At 37.5% G+C, this 22,413-nt stretch overlaps 1 protein-coding gene across 1 annotated transcript in view; it reads left to right on the top strand.

The window, feature by feature from the left end:
- Positions 1-13,512, top strand: part of LOC120525804 (mucin-2-like) — an 87,831-nt gene extending 74,319 nt beyond the window's left edge. Inside the window, exons 41-48 of the mRNA XM_039748444.1 lie at positions 2,347-2,451; positions 2,543-2,583; positions 3,892-4,014; positions 4,516-4,881; positions 7,933-8,061; positions 8,199-8,238; positions 8,323-8,446; positions 13,037-13,512. Coding sequence (XP_039604378.1) covers positions 2,347-2,451; positions 2,543-2,583; positions 3,892-4,014; positions 4,516-4,881; positions 7,933-8,061; positions 8,199-8,238; positions 8,323-8,446; positions 13,037-13,214 — 1,106 coding nt within the window. The 3' untranslated portion in view covers positions 13,215-13,512. The remainder of the gene's footprint in view (positions 1-2,346; positions 2,452-2,542; positions 2,584-3,891; positions 4,015-4,515; positions 4,882-7,932; positions 8,062-8,198; positions 8,239-8,322; positions 8,447-13,036) is intronic.
- Positions 13,513-22,413: the final 8,901 nt, after the last annotated feature.

The following is a 22,413-nucleotide window of genomic DNA, read 5'->3' as shown; positions in this document are numbered from 1 at the left end:
AAGTAGATCTGGCCAATTCTTTCAACTAGGTAGCAAATCACATTTGTGAAGACACTATTGGAAGTTAAGGGCAAGTGCATTTAGGACTGAAACCAGGATGCACTTCTTTACTCAAAGTGTTATGGGAATCAGGGACAAACTACCAAGTTATGTAGCTGAAGCAGAAACCTTGTCAGTCTTTAAGAAGTGAGCGGATGAGCTACTGGAACAACTTAGCTATTAGCTTAACTTATTACAAATGGGCTTGATGAACTGAATTTTTCCCACTCGTTTATCAAATTTCTTATGTCTTTAAACAATAGCAAGCTTAATGCCAAGGCTGATATTGTGATATTGTGGAACTTTCTCACAGTTTCGGAGTCTGTGGTTCAAAACTTGTGCCTGGTCAGTTTCTCCCTGTGTCAACAGATGGTATGTTCTCTGATTTTCCTTCCAAATCCTAAAGGCTGTGCTTATTGGCCCCAGGCATCCTTGTATGTGTAGCTCCAGCTTCCACTTAAAGGTTGTCTGTCCATTCTGTGTGGTGGCCAGAAACAACTTAAGGACGTCTCTGCCAGTTGTCTGTCAGGGCATTTCATGAAACTCTGTCACAGTATCTTTGGTGCACAAAGAGTGACGATCTCTGGGCAATCACTAGGTTGGGACATGAACCCTCCAGGGCACTGTTGTTATATTGTGAGTGCAGGTCCCTACCAGTCTCTCCTCCACATACACTTTGTAATTTACTTTTACTTATTATTTAGCTGATGCTTTTATTCAAAATGACTTACAACATTTGAAATACGATTGGTTACAGTTTTTTGTTTTACCAAATGGAGCAATTGCTTATGGCCACACTGTATCAGCTGCAGGATTTGAACTCATAGTCTCAGGGTTTGAGGTCTTTGGTCCAAAGCCTTAACCAATACACCACACTGTCCGCCTGCCATTTACTAATCTTAGTAATATCCGATTATTTTCCTTTATTCCTACTAAACCTTAACGTGTTTCTTTAACATATTTCAGTTTCAGTGTATCGTTTTACTCTGACCTAGAGAAGATTTACTAGCTTGTCATTTTCTGGAATACTGATTTATTCTAACACATTACATCTTGCCTGAAGAAGGGGCCTGAGCTGCCTCAAAAACTTGCATATTGTAATCTTTTTTTAGTTAGCCAATAAAAGGTGTCATTTTACTTGGCTTGTCACTACATTCATAATGGCTAACACTGTACAACACCCTAGTGCTTCCTCTTTGACTAATAGGTTTTTTTTCATACAGTGTACCTTAGATGTCTTAACCACTTTTTATGTAGTAAAGCTACAAATAAAATATTTTGTTAGATTGAATAATTTCCTACTATACCTCTCCAGTTTCATATCCACAACTTTAGTCCACCTGCATTGATTCTTCTTCCAGAGTACGCGACTGTCTAAATTAGTGTCCTCTATAAACTGAACTTTTTGTGAATTAATGAAAACAGCCTCCCTTGTTCTGTATATGCCCTTGTTTTACTGGATATGAACATCTCCTAACACCGAAGCAGCCGCTCATACTTTAAGCTCAGTAATTTGTGAACTGCGTTTTTGTCTACACACAGTGCCATGAGAAAGTCAGAGGTTACTTGGGATGAATGAAGATGACTCACCTGATATATTTGTCTGATACAAAACATACTTTCAGTTATTAAATAATAATCACACTAAGCCATAGTTCATCATTAACCTTACAGAGATCTGGGGGAATACTGCTGAGTATATCAATAAAGTTATCCCTGTTTTGAATTATCTTTGTTCTGCTTACTCTAATTTCTTGTCTAATAAGACTGATAATGGGTAGTACTTATTTTACTACTGAGAAAAAAAAATCTTAGTACACCCGTTTTTAATTTTTGAGGCACTATCACATCCAAAGAAGGTTTAACAGTGAGTGTACATGACTTAAATGAAATGCCTTACTTATTATTGGAAGAAATATACTGTGGCATGTTTTGTATTGCTCTTCCTCATCCGTAGATTAAATGTTACTGTGTCTGTCCACGTGATGCTAAAGTATTTTATACAGAAACTCATAAGAATAGTTTCCAGAGGCAAATTAAACAAATGGCAGTAGCTCACGACATTTAAAGGATCTATCTGTATAAGATGACATGCAAATGTCCACGCTATCTGCTTTTTGTACTGTATAACCTCTTCCAAATATACTGTGGGTTACCTGCATTATCAGATCCTTGACTCAGTTGCCAGGCAGCACATCATGAAAGGCATATAAGCAAAACAGGAAACCACAAAATTATGACAGTGGTTTGTGTGCTACTGTTTACTTAGAAAAAATACCAGTATTGATTAATCTGCTTTTTTACTAGAGTGCAATGTAGCCCTTTGTCCCAAAGTCAAAAAGAGTTGTGAAGCTGGATTCCAGGTAGTAGTCAAAACAGTGAGTGGTGAATGCTGCCCTGTCTATGACTGTGGTGAGTACCCAAATCTGTTCTTTAAATTTCATTTTAGCTCTTTCAGTACAATGAGTATATAATGTGTGGTGTGTGTGTGTTTTCTTTACAGTACCAAAGAATGTCTGTGTTTTCAACAATACAGAGTACCAGGTAAGATCCTATACTCCACTTCCTAGAACATTTAAAAGCAGAACACTAAAGAGGAACCATTCAGTCAGTAGTACAATAAGTCTGTTTTGAAGATTAAAAGTAAAATAGCATAAAATGTACTGTATATAAAATGCATTTTTATGTAAATTATTTTTCATTTTTATAACTAAGACATTTTTTTTCAGTTTTTTACCTTAGATAAAAGTTTTAAGAGAGTGGCTTGATGGTTCAGGGGTAACACTGTTGTCTTATCTCCTGAGACAAAGTTCAGTGCCAAATCGGGGTCTTCCACTTTATTTCAGCATCCCAAAGATTTGTGACATATGTTAATTGGTGCCACTAAATTGACAACATGAGTGAGTGTGTGTGGGTTTGTAATTGAGTGGTTGTACAATGCAAAAGGCACTGACACTGCCTGCAATTCTGCCCCTTTTGCTTTAGGCTAACAGAAACCTTGTAGCAGACCAGAAAATGAGTGGATGGATATTTGTATGGATGGAAGTACTCTCTCTGTTCTTCTTCTTCTTCCTTTTCTTCATCTTTTCCTAGTTGTGCATAATCAACTTTTTCCAAACAGATCGGTCCTGCACCTCCTTTCTTTGTTAGTCAGACCCTTGTCTTTCAAATCTTCTTTTACGTAATCCAACCCTCTCTGCTTTGGCCTCTTACGCTTTTTATTCCCATCACTCTTTTGCCCTTGTATTCATTGTTTCTCCTCATCACATGTCCATACTACTTCAAACTACTTTCCTGTACTTTCTTAGATATATCCCAATTTTGTTTCTTACTCTGTCCTTTATATGTAACTCCACACATCCATCTCAACATTCTCATTTCTGGCACATCAATCTTCTTTTCCTGAGCTCCCTTGACTGCCCATGTCTCAGCTCCATACATCATTGCTGGTCTCACCACTGTCTAAAAACCTTACCTTTAACCTTTGCCTTAATTCTTTGATCACACAATACTCCTGATACCTTTTTCCAGGTCCTCCATCCACACTACACTGCATCTAATTTTCCACCTTCGGCTACCATTGATTCTAGATATTTAACTTATCCACTCTTTTCAATAGCTCTCCCATCAGGATAACATCTGAATCTTTAATAAACCTAAAAATATTCTGTCTTCTTCCTACTTATCTTCAATTCACTATCTTCCAAAGCCTTTCTCCATTCTTCAACTTCCTCTTTTCTGGAGTTGCATAACACAATTTCATCAGCAAAAAACATTCAAAAGGGGGACTGGTCTTTTATCCTACAGTATATGATGAGCAAAGGTATAAGCCATATGCATATATTTTAACAGGTTGGAGCAACTCTGTCAAAATCCAGCTGTGAAAACTGCCAATGTACCGCTGAGGTGGACCCATCCACACAGCTCCATAAAATCATCTGTGAAGAGAAGACATGTGACATGCACTGCTCTATAGTATGTGTGGCCAACAAAATTCTCTGAGTAGATCTGTTTTCTGGTAGTGATATACTGAAAAATTGCTTACATCTATTTGTTAAAAATAACAGTTATTGGTTTACAGCTTTGCCTCTGAGTACTTTAAAATAATTTATACTGTTCCTGTGTTTTTATAAAAGTCACATAATTATGTATTTCATTTTTCTAAACTGGACTTTTTGCTTTGAAATTACTTTTATTTGCACCTTAAAATATCGAATTTCTATAAGTGGAGTACAAGCGGGCTAACTGGCATGTTGAGGGAGTCAGTGACTGGGAATGGACTGATAATCCTGTGGTTTAGGTTCCTGCACTTCAGTCACCAGGCTACCCCTCCTACTTCATTTCTCCTATAGTAGTGACTTAGAAGGCAAAGAGAATGGAAGGCTAGATACAAAATCATTCAAAAACCTTGAAAAAGAATGCAAATTGGTATGCCATTGTTTCCTTTATTTTATTTTGTTTCATTTTTTTACACAGGGTTTTACCTATCAGGATGTTCCAGGACAATGTTGTGGAAAGTGTGTACAAGTTGCATGCATCTTCCCAATGCCTATTATTTCCAATAATATCACCAACAGTTACTACACTCCCAGTGCCAACAGTGGCAGTCCTCAGGGCAGCACCAGTAATCCAAATGAGAACAGTTCTGCTGGAGGCAATGTAACTCCCAATGGGAACACTGCTAAATCCACCGGAAGCAACAGTAGTCCCAACAGAACCGATGACTACACTGACAGTCCCATTCACAATGTCAATGTAACTCCCACTGGTAACAATGGTCTTCCAACAAGTAAAGGCAGTCCCAGTATCATTCCTAGTGACAACAGCACCTACATAGTTGAGGTAAGACTGATACAGTTACCTTATTACTTTCGGAACATATGTTTATCTTGTTGGGTGGAATGGTTATGGAGTGGGTAACGATACTACTTTACAGATTACATTTTTTGGCCTGTACGCCACATCTGGTCATGGTCCAAGTGGAGTCTGCATCTTCCCCTTATGTCAGCAAGCATTTCTCCTTACACATTCCCAAGACATGCTGGTTAGGTTCAGGGCCTGGCAGTGGACTGGCTCCCTAGGCTGAGCTATTTCCTGTTTTATGTCCAGTACTGCCTAGGCCCCTGTGATCCTGAGTTGGATTAAGCTTGTTAGAGAGTACTGTTATTTGTATTGTTACACAATACTGAATAATGCCAAGGAGGCCGAAGTATGGTACATTAGCTTGTAGAACCAGCATTAGCAGCCATGTCTTAATCATTTTATATGGACTTACCAGCCTCCTACAGTACACTGGAGAAATTGTAACCCATTCTTCTTTCATTGATATTTAAGTATATCATTTAATGGATATCTTTCTTAAGGTCCAGTTATAGCATATCCATAGTGCTTATTCTTTCTTTTTTTTGACCATTCAGTTGCATTGTTGCTACTCTACTTAGCATCATTGTTGTTTTGCTTGTTCCACTTTCATTCCTATTTTAGCTGTCAAGTAGAATGCCTCTCATTTTTTTTTCTAAAATGAGTAAAATGAATGGTGTGGTGAAGGACCGAAAGGCAAAAAGATGTTGCAGCCGCAAACAAACCCAAACCCACCCAAACCTCTGTACTTGTGTGTGTTTCTTCTGTCAATTGAGCCCTTTCCCTGAATGACCTCCCAACTCCAGGCACTCTCTGCTATGAGGAAAGGTTTAAACTATGGCCTAAGGTTGCTTTCAGCCAGGCCTCCTGATCACTTCAAGTGGTTGTCCTACTAATAGCTCCAGTGACAGACTTTTGTCACTGTCCTGTTCCACTGACAGACTAAAGAGATCGTTCCCCCCCCACACTATGCGACTCTTCAATTCCACCCGGGGGAGTAAATGCGAACATTAATTTTATTTTAATTCTTTTCATTTTTATTACTATTTAATTTAATATTGTTTCTTTGTATCAGTATACTGCTGCTGGATTATGTGAATTTCCCCTTGGGATTAATAAAGTATCTATCTATCTATCTATCTATCTATCTATCTATCTATCTATCTATCTATCTATCTATCTACTATTTGCAATAGGAACACCTGACTAAAGCTCCCTCTGGAAGCTCCTGGTATCCTTGCACCCCTGAGGTTTAGGTTGCCATGAGTCCAGAAGACCACTCGCTTCCCTTTACTAGATTTTACTCACCTGCAATCCCCTCATTCACTGGAACATTCCTGACAACATAAAGAAAGCACAAGATATCACAGATGGATGCCCAAAAATTGCATCTGACAGATATCAAGGGAAGAGGCCAGTGAATGAAACTGCAGAGTATATGGCAGAAATAATGGCCTAATATGGGCTGGGATCAAAACTGAAAAGTATGGCAACTAAGCAAAGTAAAATGAGGTGTAAAATTAGCTGTTAATCAAAAGATAAAGACAGAGAGGCTCTGAAAATTACTTTTAACTTCCTTTAAGCTGAGGAAAAGAGCCAAAAGGCAGATCAAGGACAGGCAAAGGGTCTGAAAAACCCTTAAAGAGTTAAAATATAAATTCAAAGTTATAAGACAGATGGCAAAAAGGTCCTTTAACTATCTGAAATTAACTTAAATTCAAAACATGTTTGTTTGGATTTCTAAGAGAATCCAGTAAATGGATGCAGTCAACACTTTAAGGCACTGTCTTGAATAGGCAGAAGATGATGATGTAACATGTCACGTAGCTTCCAAATCATATAACTAGCAATGAGCATGGGACTGCAAACAACATGGACGTGGCCATGAAAGATGAGCACACAATGGTGGCGTATATTGAAAACAAACATCCTAAGGTGCTAGGCATACAAATAAAAACGTACAAAAATAAGAACAAAGCAAACTAGATACACAGAGTACAACATTTCTTTTACAATCCAAAATGTAGTTTTTTTCTCATTTGCTTTACTTCTTCTTGTCCTTTTAGTCATTTCATGTAACACTAATATCTCCTTTTCTAAGGTCCTTTAAAAGTTCTTGTTGACTCAGTTATTATTATTTGTACATATCTGTGCTGTAGAAAACAGACAGGGGTGGTATATGGGACATGTCATGTAAGATGACAAAAAATTTGAACTCTGACAATTTAGATAGCTTCAGCTGACCCACAGCCCTGCACAGGATAAGCGGGTTAGGAAAATGGTAGGACATTTCATGTAGATTAGCTAGTAATAAAGCTGTTGATCTGAGAGATTTAAATACTGTTCCTCCACTAGAAAAAGTCTTTCACTTTTGGATCAATGTGTTTGAATAATACAGGATAAAATAGATTTTTTGTTTGTTGTTTGTTTAATCAGATATTGTTTTTCTATTATCAAGATCTAGGAGGAGATCAAATCGCAAGTTAAGTTAAATGAATGCAGAGATGTGGATAATTACAAAAGTTCTCAAACAGTTTCTCACAAATTTATGATGAATGTGGATTAAGAGATTGATAATCATTGATAATCATGAGACTGAGAAAAGGCTGCACTCTCTAACATCTTTCAGACATCAGAATTCACAGCCATTCATGTTTGCCGTTCAATCTGATTTTTAGTATTTGTTCCAGGCTTTTGCTGATTGAAGTATACGCTGGAAAATTGTGGCAGGACAAACACTTGTGGGATACTTTGTATCAGTTTGTGTGATGTAAAACTCTATTAACTGAAGAGTGGTAAACATATAGAGGAGGGTTTTCTCATAACCACGATGGAAAAATATATTGGTGTTAGATTTCCATGGCTGAGACTTACTATACCCAAAGCCTAATAACTTTTTTTTTTATTTGAATGCAGTTATCTCAATTCTAATAACAATGTTAATGCAAAATACAGACAAATCCCCACCTGTAAGTACTTTCTTTATGATCATTCAGTTGCAAAGTCTTACTTTTTTGTCTTATCTTTTAACAGCCTGGGCATATCATAACATTTCCTGGTGACAACTGTACCCACTATGAGTGCCTTATGATTGATGGTCAATACGTGCCTATTACTTCGAAGAAATCATGCCCTGAGTTCCATCCTGAAAACTGCCTCCCGGTAAATTGGTTTATCAGATTATGATTTGCATGAATAAAATAATTTGTCTATTTTTGATTTTAAAAATAGTATTGAGATGTTATCTGGTTCAGACTTCCCAAACTGTGACCTTCATCTTTCAATTTTTTCTGTAACAGGGAACTATTCGGTTATCAAATGATGGCTGCTGCCAGACTTGTAAGTGTTATTCTTTGTTAGTTTCTTTATTCAATAAACACACGTTATTTATGCTTTTATTTGATTGTGCATCACCATTTTCAGGTGATGAAAAGCCAGAGAAGTGCAGAGTTCTGAAGAAGCCCACCATTATGACTCATGAAGGCTGCCAATCACAGCTGCCAGTTGAGGTGTCATCTTGTGAGGGAACTTGCAAGACCTACTCCATGTAAGCATCCTCATGTCTCTTATGTCCGTGAATGATTTCATCTTGGTCTCTATCCATCTGATCTGTCTGGTCCTGAGCTGTAAGATGTCTTGAAACATTACTGTCCTCTTAAAACCCCTGCTCATACTCTTATTTGATGTTCAACTTTTCTTGCTAAACACAGCTCAATTCACTGTGTTTCTAGTCTTAAACACAATTTAACTCAATTAGAAAAGAACTGTCATTTTCTTTCTCTCAGCAATTCCATGATACTACGCACATTTTCACCCATAGCTTGCACAACTGAACTTCTTTGTAGATACCAATAGATACCTCTGTCATGTATAAACAAACCACGGAACATATTAAAATTCTAATCATATGGGTCTAGAAACCTACATTTTAATATTTTTAGACTGATGGAGTAGTGCCCAGAGGAAACATACAAATACATGAGAGGAGCAGGCAATTTCCCCACAGAAGGATCCACCAACATGGATGGGTTCACTTCCCGGGTCCTCCCTGTGTAGAGTTTGCATGTTCTCCCCGTGTCTGCGTGGGTTTCCTCCGGGTGCTCTGGTTTCCTCCCACACTCCAAATCAATCAATCAATCAACATTTATTTATATAGCACATATTCATACAAAAAAATGTAGCTCAAAGTGCTTTACAAAATGAATAGAAAAATAGAAGACACAATAAAAAATAAACATAAGTCAACATTAATTAACATAGAATAAGAGTAAGGTCCGATGGCCAGGGTGGACAGAAAAAACAAAAAAAAACTCCAAAGGCTAGAGAAAAAAAATAAAATCTGTAGGGGTTCCAGACCACGAGATGGCCCAGTCCCCTCTGGGCAATCTACCTAACATAAGTGAAACAGTCCTCTTTGTATTTAGGGTTCTCATGGAAAGACCTGATGATGATGGTCACGTAGACTTCTGGCTTTCAGTCCATCAATGTTGGTGCATCATGATGCTTTGAGTAGGTAGTGGTGGCGCAGGCCGCCACCACAAAGAAACCAGAAAAAGAAACAGAAGAGAGAGTTGGGGTCAGTACAGATTTTGGAGACACTATGAATAGTTATTATGATGAATTGAACATAGAGTATCAGTATTAAGTTAAAGTGAAGTTATAAAAAGGCCATGTTAAAGTAATGTGTTTTCAGCAGATTTTTTAAACTGCTCTACTGTATCAGCCTGGCGAATTCCTATTGGCAGGCTATTCCAGATTTTAGGTGCATAACAGCAGAAGGCCGCCTCACCACTTCTTTTAAGTTTAGCTTTTGGAATTGTAAGGAGACACTCATTTGAAGATCTAAGGTTACGATTTGGAATATAACGTGTCAGGCATTCCGATATATAAGATGGAGCGAGATTATTTAAGGCTTTATAAACCATAAGCAGTATTTTAAAGTCAATCCTGAATGACACAGGCAACCAGTGTGGTGACATCAAAACTGGAGAAATGTGTTCGGATTTTCTTTTCCTAGTTAGGATTCTAGCAGCTGCATTCTGCACTCGTTGCAGGTGATTTATGTCTTTTTTGGGTAGTCCTGAGAGGAGTGCGTTACAGTAATCTAGTCTACTGAAAACAAAAGCGTGAATTAATTTCTCAGCATCTTTCAATGATATAAGAGGTCTAACTTTAGCTATGTTTCTTAAGTGAAAAAATGCTGTCCTAGTGGTCTGATGAATATGCAATTTAAAATTCAGATTGCAGTCAACGGTTACCCCTAAATTTTTTACTTCTGTCTTAACTTTTAATCCTAGTGCATCAAGTTTATTTCTGATAACCTCATTGAATACATTATTGCCAATTACTAAAATTTCAGTTTTCTCTTTATTTAGTTTGAGAAAATTACTATTCATCCAAAGACATGCAGGTTAGGAGGATTGGCAATTCTAAATTGGCCTTGGTGTGTGGGTGCGTTTGTGTGTGTCCTTCCGTTGGGTTGGCACCCTGCCCGGGATTGGTTCCTGCCTTGTTGACTGGGATTGGCTCCAGCAGACCCCTGTGACCCTGTGTTCGGATTCAGCTGGTTGGAAAATGGATGGATGGAAGTTTTTCTTCTGTTTTGTTCCCATTATTCTTTCATTCCAACTTGTGAACAATGTGTATATATCCAAAGTAAGCATAGGCATGGTAGACAATGAAGAAAGTTAAAATTCCACATCCTTACTCAATGAAATGCCCTAAAATGTCAAAGTTCTCAAAATTGTGCAAATTGATAAAAACTTAGCAGCCTTAAGAGTGTGGTGAATCATGAAATGCATGAGATTCATTAATACACTTTTTCCTGCACGGCATTTATTGCCTCGAAGAAGTTGATGCATTCTGTATATCAAATTTGTTAAGAATGAAATATTTCAAGGACAGTTAATATTTAATCGTTTAGGTATTCATAGACACTGATACAGGCATCTATAGACATTCATTCACAATGCAACATAAATAACACAGCATTTTCAATTCTGCTTAATTTACAAGACCCTAACCATCATACAATACAAAGCAGCACAAAGGAGATATCTAAATGGATAAGAAAGAGTATCACAAAAGAGTGTTTTTATTTCATATCCACCCATATTTACTACTAATTTGTAAACATAAAACTCTTTATCAATGAAATTTAGCCGTCTGTATGTAAAAAAAATAAGCAAGATTTGCATAGACTGTCAACCCTTCATCTCACTCTAGCTGGAAGAATTAATGTTGTTAAGATGAATATCCTTCCTAAGCTTCTCCTTTTCTTTCAAAACATTCCAATATACATCAATAAATATTTTTTAAGCAATTAGATTCAACCATAACCTCATTTATTTGGAACTTAAAACATCTACGTATCCAAAGAGCGACCCTACAAAGACCTAAGGCAGAAGGTGGCATGGCTCTACCTAACTTTCAGTTTTATTACTGGGCAGCAAACATACAAGCTATAAAAACCTGGACACAAATAGATGAACATACACAGGCTTGATCAGCAATAGAAATCAAATCCTGCAGTACTTCTTTATATTCCCTGCTTTGTGCCTCTATAAGTGCAAGTTATCGCCAATATACTAATAACCCAATTGTGCTTCACTCACTCAGAATATGGAACCAATGCAGGAAGCATTTTAAGATGGAGAAGATTTTATCTGTGGCACCTCTGCATGAGAACCACCTTTTTCAACCCTCGCAAACATATGCAGATTTTAATATCTAGAAAACATCCATCCATCCATCCATTATCCAACTTGCTATATCCTAACTACAGGGTCACGGGGGTCTGCTGGAGCCAATCCCAGCCAACACAGGGCACAAGGCACAAAACAAGTCCTGGGCAGGGCGCCAGCCCACCACAGATCTGGAAAACATTTCGGATTACATTACTTAGAGATTTTTACATAGGCAACATCTTTGCATCCTATGAACAATTACATTGCAAATTTAACTCTCCAGCAACATTGCTTTCACTTTCTTCAAATTAGAAACTTTGTCAGACAGAACCTACCCAATTTCCTTTATCTCCCACCTTCCTCTATGCTGGAAAAAATATGCTCAGTTTGGAGGATTCAGACAGCATTTCTGCAATATATAAAATTATTTTACAGTCCCTCCCTTTCAAAGATCCAAGAGGACAATGGGAAAAAGGTCTCTCCCTCAATATATCAGAAAAGGAGTGGAAGGTAGCAATGCAGAGAATTCACTTAAACTCCATATACACAAAGCATACAATTATTTAACTTAAAATTATATATCGAGCACATCTGTGTCGCCTAAAACTGTCCAAAATGTTTCCAGGGCAAGATCCAACCTGCGAACGCTGCAATCAACTCCCAGCCTCACTGCGTCACATGTTCTGGGACTGCACCAAATTAATAACATTCTGGACAAAAATTTTTAAGTGTCTTTCAGAAGGCTTGTTGTCACAATCCCTCCTAACGCATTAACAGCTGTGTTTGGTGTTCTTCCAGAGGGGCTTAAAGTGGAGAAGGACAAACAAACTGTGATTGCCTTTACTACACTATTGGCACACAGACATATTTTGCTAAACTAAAAGAATCCTAACTCTTTACTTTTAAGTCAGTGGGTAACTGATGTTTTATACTATTTGAAATTGCAAAAAATGAAATTCTCACTTAGAGGATCTGTGCAGAACTTTTTCAAAACCTGGCAGGATCTAATCAATAATATTTTAGAATAAGCTCTTAAAGCACTGAGGAAGCAGATTCTCTTCCCACTTCTTTTTCTTCTCCATTTATCTTTATCTTCTTATTAAACTCATTAATTTATTTATTTTTACTAGCTTTAAGTTTTACTCTGTTGGCCATGCTCTCCTTCTCAGGGGTGGGGGTCAATTTGTTTTCAATCTTATTTTTTGTAAAAATCGATCTATTTGTATGGAATGATTACAATAAAATCAATAAAATTAAAAAAAAGAAAAAGTGAAAGTAAGTGGAATAAGTGGTGAATTATTATTTTTTTTCTCTAGAAGTGTTTTTTTCCTGCAATAAGAATTTAACCAATTCAGTACTTTACAAGAGCAATTTAATGAAGCAATTAAATGTTGTGTTCTAACAGTTTTCACAACACAAATGTGAAATAATGTTTTCTTTATGATGCTTAGGTACTTATCAGAAGCCAACATCATTGGCCACAAGTGCAGCTGCTGCCAGGAAAAGAAAACCAGCCTGAAAAACGTAGCTCTGGACTGTGCCAACGGGACAACCATCAGTCACACCTACATCTATGTAGAACAATGTGGCTGCAAGGACACCAGATGTGAAGTAAAAGATCACATCTGATCTACTAGTAGAGAGAATGCAAAAGATACCAGGAACATCAGGAGAATTTATGAAAATAAGTAACATGGCAGCCTTTTGTATCGAGGGTAAGCAGAAGAGTATCAGGAAGACTAAGAGCAATAATAAAAACGCAGCCAGTGGGGACTTATAGAAACAAAAAGGATTTTCACGTCCCTCACTTTAAGTAACTCAAATAAGAGGAATGTCCCCAATTGCTAGCAAACCTGATTCATTTTGTTGTAATGTATTTAAATTGAAAAATGATATGTGCATTATGATGTATATTTACTGATTAATAAAAATCAAATGAAAGCATTCATTTAAGTTGGAAAATGCATTCATGAATTATCTGATTTGCTTCAGGTTTTAAATAAGCAAAGTTACAATATGACTGAACGTGTATGACTGAACGAAGCTTTCTGTAGTGCATATGTCATAAAACCACTGAAGCTCCTTTTTCAGACATTAGTGGCTCAGAAACCCTTTTAACACACACATACACACACAAAAAATCAAAATACATTATCCATCATACGTGTCATAAATAGCAAGCTTTATTTTATACATCAAAAGGTCCAATTCGTATAGTATATATTATGTTATCAAGCAAGAGTACGTTTGGAGCATATCCATGAATATACTTCATTTCATAGTTAATATACTGTATAAAAATTATTGTATAATAGAAATAATATAATTATATACAGATTTTACAATGATCAACTGTGGCAAAAACCTATTTTGTACTCCTTTAGTGTAGTTCTATAAAACAGTGTTTAGGTACTGCAAAAATGCATCTATTACTTATTTACTATTATTTAACAAACCTTAACATATACGTCCTTGGGACTTCATAACAATAACAAAGTGAGCCACTAATGAAATATCGCTTTGGAGTAGCTTAACTGAGACACAATTCTCTTGATAGTACATATTTAGTGTAAAACCTGTGAATCCTTCATATTAACAAGTACTTTTAGTATCATGTCAATATGTCACACAGCACAAAGATGAATAACTTCTGTACTAATGCTTTATAAATATTATGAAGACCAAAAGAAGCCTTAAGTTAAGGTCTTGTTACATAAAAGTAAATGAGTAATAGATGCATTTTTGCAGTGCTTAAACTAAAATGTTAACAGATCAGCTTCTCTCTTCCTATCTGTACTAATAAAAGGCAAAGCCCTCACTGACTGACTGACTGACTCACTGACTCATCACTAATTCTCCAAGTTCCCGTGTGGGTAGAAGGCTGAAATTTGGCAGGTTCATTCCTTACAGCTTCCTTACAAAAGTTGGGCAGGTTTTATATCGAAATTCTACGCGTAATGGTCATAACTGGAAGGTATTTTTCTCCATATACTGTAATGGAGTTGAGTTGGAGATGGCCGTGGGGAGCGGAGTTTCGTGTGACATCATCACGCCTCTTACGTAAGTACGTAGAGAACAAGGAAGAACTCCAAACAGCGATGAGGGTTCACGCCGTGCTTTGTTTCCGCAGTAGCTGTACTTATGAATATGCTTGAATGCATCATTTGCTTCATAATGTTTTTCTGCCTTCTCAATTGTGAAATGGCGTTTTGTGCTCATCGTGAGTGAGTGAATGAGTGAGTGAGGGCTTTGCCTTTTATTAGTATAGATGAATGACCTCCAAAGAGCGCTGAGACTTTTGATCACGTGAACGTGTCTGCAAAAAGTGGCGTCTCCTACCCTGCAAAAGTCGAGCAGCCGGCACGCGCGCATAGCTGTGCAGGCCTTTGAGATGCTGACTGCGCTTCTGCCTTAAGTCAAAGGGGGCACTTTTAATTTTTTTCATCCTCCCCCTGAGCTATAGCCCAGACAAGTGCAAACACTGGACCCCATTTTTTACACCGCGGCAAAGTAATATTAAGGCGATTCGAACTTTCTTTTGCACGTATACGATTATGAGGTCGTCAGCTTGGATTATGAAGACACGCACAGGAGTGGAGGACTGACAGTGCCATCACAGCCGATTAATGGCAGGGACGTCTCACCAGTCTACACAAGACCCACCGCGACTGTCCCCAAAAGGCGATCATGACGTCAGCGAACACATCTCTCTATACTATTTAAAAGAAAAAGGCAACTTTCCTTTCTTTACACCTTTTATCCCAAACCAAAGCTTTTCTCTCTTAACACTGCAGAGGACACAAAACTAATTTTCTTTAATTGCTGGTAATGCCAGTAAGGCACATTACCAGAGGCAGAAATTTGAACGTTCACATAGAAAATGTAATTTCTATACCACAGCCGTCATGTAGTGCCTTTCAAAAGGGATCTACTACCGAGAGATGATCCATATACATTTTAGCTGCCGTTAGTACTACTTACCTGTTGTGTTACACCGTCTTTAAAATGTAGTTTACCCGCAACCACTCCAGTAGTGCTCAATGTAGCTTTACTTCTTAAAATGTTAATGTTTTACTGTTTAATAACTTATAGACTATATTCTTTTATTTTTCCCTTGCACTCAGTGACCAAAGCTATACACACATATAGACACATACATATATATATACACATATATATACCTGTGTGTATGTTTGTATGTATGTGTATATATATATACACACACACATACATACATACATACATACACATATATATAATTTGTGTGTGTGTATGTATGTATGTGTGTGTATATATGATATAGATAGGCATGTATATATATATATATATATATATGCCTATATGTAGATATGTATATAGATATGAATATATGTATATAGATATGAAGGTATGTATGTTTATATATATGTATATATATATATATATATGTAGACTCAGACCCATTATGACAGCAGCAATCCAAGCTGTGAGAAAACAGTAAAAAAGGAGGTGTGTCAGACGTCGTGGTACATTTTCTGATGCAGCTAGACGAAAACAACTTCCAAATACACAAAACAATTACTTTGACAATCATGTTACATTATTTTTAAAATGTTTCCTTTTCTTTTTCATAACTTCATAACAACATCGCTGCGAAGCGCGGGTATTTTGCTATATATATATATATATATCACAGCGACACTCATAACAGTGACAAAACAATTATATTGACAATCATGTTACGTTATTTTCAAAATGTTTCCTTTTCTTTCTCTTTCCTTCTTTAACACACTACTTCTCCGCTGCGAAACGCGGGTATTTTGCTATATATATGTATATATATAGCAAAAAAAGAAACGTCCCTTTTTCAGGACTGTGTATTTCAACAATAATGTTTTAAAAATCCAAATAACTTTACAGATCTTCATTGTAAAGGGTTTAAACAATGTTTTCCATGCATGTTCAATTAACCATAATCAATTAATTAACATGCATCTGTGGAATGGTCATTAAGACCTTAACAGCTTACAGAAAGTAGGCATTTAAGGTCACAATTCTAAAAACGCAGGACACTAAAGAGACTTGTCTACCGACTGTGAAAAACGCCCAAAGAAAGATGCCCAGGGTCCCTGCTCATCTGCGTGAACGTGCATTAGGCAGGCTGCAGGGAGGCATGAGGACTGATTATGTGGCTAGGGCAATAAATTGCCATGTCCACACTGTGAAACGCCTAAGACAGCGCTACAGGGAGACAGGAAGGACAACTGATCATCCTCGCAGTGGAAGACCACGTGTAACAACACCTGCACAGGATCGGTACATCCGAATATCACACCTGCGTGACAGGTACAGGATGGCCACAACAACTGCCCGAGTCACACCAGGAACACACAATCCCTCCATCAGTGCTCAGACTGTCCGCAATAGGCTGAGAGAGGCTGGACTGAGGGCTTGTAGGCCTGTTGTAAGGCAGGTCCTTACCAGACATCACCAGCAACAACGCCGCCTATGGGCACAAACCCACCTTCGCTGGACCAGACAGGAGTGTCAAAAAGTGCTCTTCACTGATGAGTCACGGTTTTGTCTCACTAGGGGTGATGGATGGATTTGTGTTTATCGTCGAAGGAATGAGTGTTACACCGAGGCCTGTACCCTGGAGCGGGATCGATTTGGATCGATGGCTGGGGCCATTCCCCCCAGTAATGTCCAGAAACTTGCAGGTGCCTTGGTGGAAGAGTGGGGTAACATCTCACAGCAAGAACTGACAAATCTGGTCCAGTCCATGAGGAGGAGATGTACTGCAGTACTTCAAGCAGCTGGTGGCCACACCAGATACTGACTGGTACTTTTGATTTTGAGCCTCCCTTCATTCAGGGACACATTGTGAAACATTTTTAGTTTATGTCTTATGGTGTTGACTCTTTTAGTGTTCATACAAATATTTACACATTAAGTTTACTGAAAGTAAAAACAGTTGAAAGTCAGAGGACGTTTCTTTTTTTGCTGAGTATATATATATATATATATAGATATATATATTGATATATATATAGATATAGATAAATATATAGATATGAGAATGACACTCATATCAATGACAAAACAATTACATTAACAATCATGTTACGTTATTTTTAAAATTTTTCGTTTTCTTTTTCATACCTTCTTTAACACACTACTTCTCCGCTGCGAAGCGCGGGTATTCTGCTAGTTCATCATAAAATTCAAAGAATAACACAGATTTGAAAGTGTTTAATCTGCTAATTTCAGCACCTTTTTAATTACTTCTTTTCATTGACTAGAAGTGGACAAATACACAGTAAGTCTGATTGAACTCCCAACGCTTCTTCATAATGTGTATTAAAACATAAGTATAAACTCCAAATTGGGGAACTACTTTCAGTATTTGAAACTGTTACTTTTTCTTTTAATTTGATTTTTGATACATGTTTGACTTTTTACCGTCTGTTCCTGGTATTTTTACCTTTATCTTTGTGTGCTCATTTCCTGGTTAATTTTTAAGCCATAGAAGTTTGGCAAAATCTACACAATTAGGTCAAGCATCTTCTCTTTCTTTTTGTAAACTTTCATATTGACCACATATGTAAAGAAAATGATTATTTCTTTATTATGTACCATAATTTATTTTCTTAATTTATGTGGCAATATCTGCTTATTCAATAATTTAGTTTGGTTTGCAAACTTAACCAACAAAAACGTAAGCTGCTACCTTTTAAAATGTGCAAAAACAAAAAAAAAATGTTCATTTAGGAATGAGGAGGGATTTAACTTGGTTAATTAATTATCCGTCTTGCTTTCAGCAATGGCAATAATCTTATATAATACACTACCGTGGCTGTCTGTTTTTCCAGGATTTCAAATCACCTGTAGCTCGCAAACCATTTGAAATATTGACCTTAAATTTGGAATACATATACTATGTGATGTCTACTGTCCGCTTTTGGGATGATGATTTTTTTTTTTTTTTTATTGTTATTTAATTTTATCTTACAATCAACTTTCGGCAATGTTCAGCAAGGCCGAACTTGCAGTGCTTGTGTACGAGCGGCGTTCTCATCCCTAACACCTTCGCTGTCACTTCCCCTACCTCTTCATATCTTAAATCATTCTTGAGGCAGATTGAACATTTAAGTGCCAGTTTAAGTGAAAAATTAAGAAAAACATACTAAGTAATTGCAACACAAAAACTGACTTAATCAGTTTTAACATGAAAAGATGCCAACGGAAGAAGAAAAGAAGCGAGTCGCTAGAGTGGAGAAAACAAGAGCTGCTCAGGAAGCAGCAAGAGCTTCAACATCTGAACAAACAAATGCTAAACGTACAGAGAAAGAGGATGAAAACTAGGAATGCTCAAGTCAAGTGTATTCACTGCACATTATCGTGCAGTATGCCATTACTGGTTGATTAAATAATTCAGTATAGCTTCTGCTTTATTTATGTTACTTTTATGTGTTGTAGGAGGGTGTCTCCGGCCATTAGATTTACAGTATATTAAGATAACCAAAACACTTTTTAAGAAATAGCATATGTGACAGATTAAGGCTCTCTCGCTCCCTTGTACTCTGAAACCACACGTACCCTCAGACACACCAGGTAAAAGTCCAAATAATTATTATTTATTAGAATAATAAGTGCACAAAGCATGCTCCTCTCCACAATTCTCCAATAACAATAAACAATCCTCCAAACTCCCAGACGCTTAGCCACCCTGCCTCCCAACTCAGCTCGTCTGTCTGGGATCTCCCACAGTCCTTTATAGTCCTTGACCCGGAAGTGCTTCTGTGCCCTCAGTCCATGTGATTATCCAGCACCTCCGGGTCAGGTAAAATTTCTCTTTTTTCTTCAGCCCGGAAGTATATCATTTCTTCCGTTCCCGTGACTTGGAAATACTTCCGTTCTGTACAGAAAATATAAATCCCTGGCCCTCCCTGCAGCAACTCCTGGTGGCCCCCATGGTATCCAGCAGGGCTGTGTTATATGACTCCACTGTCCATGATTCCCTGCTGGCATTCGGGGCACCTCTATGCTGCAAGGAGGGCTCCATCTGGCGGCCTGGGGATATTGGCCAGGATGAATGGCCAGCCATATCTCATACATAATAAAATTTATTGATAAACACAAAGATTATATAAATATAATAACTGTATATATATATATATATACACCGATGTATAAGACAGGATGTAAACAGACAAACATAACATAAAGGCTGACTGCTTACTGTTTATTAGTGATGAACGAACTTCATGGTATTTGCTTCGCCTCGGGAGAAATCACAAATGTGTTCACAAATATTGCTGAATTCAGGGAAATGCATTGAAGTAAATGGGGAAGGACTAACTGAACTAGATTTGACTGGATTATAATGATGCAATCATCTTTAATGTGTCCTGAGGGCTAGGGAAATGTCTGCTAACTATGCTGGACTGATTATTGTGACCAAAAAGGTGACATGAGCTGTGCGGCAGCAGTGCAAAACAGTGCACCACTGTGCCTCCATGAAATCAATCAAGAAAAAATGCAGTCAGAGAGGCGCAATCATATACTCTACAGGACATGATTGGCGAATGGGACCCACAAATGATGCGTGCATTGCAGTTCCAGAATGCGATTGATGAAGCGATCGAACCATACAAAAGCCTCCTCGCGCAAATGAAAAGACAGCGCCAGCAACTGCCTATCACGATGTTTTTCAGCCGCGCACCCAGACACCCACTGACTACTCCTAGTACTGCTTCAGCGGAAGAAGGCAACGATGCACCTGCTGAAGATACTGAACCACCTTAAGACTCTCCTACTGAGGTCGTGCCTTCATAGGTTAGTGGTTGTGTGTAAGAACGGTGTGTGTGTAATTAATTGTACAGTACAATAATAATATTATATTTGTAACATCTAATATGTCTTATTTTCTCTTATTTTGTGTAATATATTGGGTAATACACGTGTAATGGTGACTAACGGATGTTTTTTCATGTCTAGAGGGCTCTAATAATGTTAAAAAAGTATTTAAAAGGTCGTAAAAAGGTTTTCTATACTCTGCGAAAATGTTCGATTTATAAATAAAGAATCCTACTTCGCGAAAATTCATTTATCGCGGTAGAGTCTGGAACGGATTAACCGCGATAAACGAGGGTTCACTGTATTTTGTTAAAACAAAGTGGAAATGCTGAAATCATAGTCAAATGCTCTGATGATGCTTTGAACTTTATCTTCTTTCAAAAAGATTGAAATATCTTGTAAATAGTAATAAACCTGTCTTCTTGTTGCTATTTCATAGAGTCTCCTGTGTTTGGGGGGAGGGGTGTCTGGCCCCTTCAAGGTTTATTTGTTATCTCCACGTGGCTAATTATGTATACATAGGACACATGCCTCTTTCTCTTATACTGACCTTGAACTAGAAGATCGACCTGCATATATGATGACAAGCAGAGATAACTCATTATTTATGCTGTTTTCGTTTCATAAAATTGAAATTTTAAGAGCCTATATTATTTACGTATGTTTTCTACCACTAACTAAGTCCCACAGAGTCTGCAATACAAATGATCAGCATTATATACCCAGGGGGGTGGTCATACAGTTTTGGCTGTTACAGTTCTGGGGGATGTCACATTGGCCTTGCATCATTGCATCACAGGGTGCTGGGGAAAAAAGATCTCCTGAACTGGCCGAATTATCAGTAAATAATTCAATGAACAAGTGCAAATATGAATGAAGTAAATTTGATGTGAATAATGATTTGGCGAAATTCACCAATCAAAACTACTGGTTATTTAGAGTTCTAATTTATTTTAGTACAAATATATAGTTTTACAATACTAAGTCTTTAATGATAGGCTGGCACCCTGCCCGGGGTTTATTTCCTGCCTTGCACCTTGTGTTCGCTGGGATTGGCTCCAGCAGACCCCTGTGACCCTGTAGTTAGGATATAGCGGGTTGGATAATGGATGGATGGAAGTTTTTAATGATGATATCTGTGTTGTGTGGACCTGTTGTTTTGTTGCTGCTCCGAAGTCAAAAAGAGGATTCCTCTTGTGTTAGAGTGCAATCTTTGCCTTTGCTGAATGATCCATTGTTTGTGATGTTCTGTGATGCTGCTTTTTCAGCTAACTTTCTGCTGTGATACCCTACTCTGTGTTATCTGCAACTTCATAGGGAAAAGTATCACTCATTCTGGCACAAGAGTTTAGATGTTGAAGTTCCCTTCTTGAAGTAATAACTGATTCTCAGCCTTTTCATGCAACCAGCACAAAGCATTTGCTTGGCAGACTTGATTTCAGTCTGATCCACAAAAAGAAAACATTGTCAGGTTCAGTTCCCCAAAGTGAGAGTGGCTCATCATCTTTCCAGTTTCAGAGAGCAATTTTAGGAGGTCATTTTGGAGAATGTGAGAGCAGAGTGCCCACAGAATTCTCCTGAGAGATCAGCAAGTGTACTTAGGACTGTGGGTGAAGCTAGTTTTTAAGAAGGAATCCAAATTTTCATAATTGGATTAAAGTAATTTAAAGTTACAAAATATGTGTCTTCTTATAGGTAAGTTATTCTGTCCATTCCTTGAATTATAGGTCTTTGTTCTTGCTCAAGACTATTTCCCACCTGTTGACTCAAAAAGTTTGCAAAGATGTCAGTTCAACTCCAATTTACTATTGGCTATCAGATGAAGTACAAGCTGGCCCTGGTATGAAGAGTTTAGTCACTCTCTTTGGAATGCAAGCTGGGGGAAGTTGAAGCTGGAAGTCTGCGTCCCTTTTAAATTTGCTTTCTTTTTTTTTTTTTTTTTTCTATTTATTAATTTTATTACAATCAATACATAGCAATCAAGTTTTTA

Source organism: Polypterus senegalus, chromosome 1, assembly GCF_016835505.1.
Source record: "Polypterus senegalus isolate Bchr_013 chromosome 1, ASM1683550v1, whole genome shotgun sequence".
NCBI lineage: Eukaryota > Metazoa > Chordata > Cladistia > Polypteriformes > Polypteridae > Polypterus > Polypterus senegalus.
The sequence above is the reverse complement of the archived record's forward strand: the minus strand, read 5'-3'. Positions and strand labels throughout refer to the sequence as shown.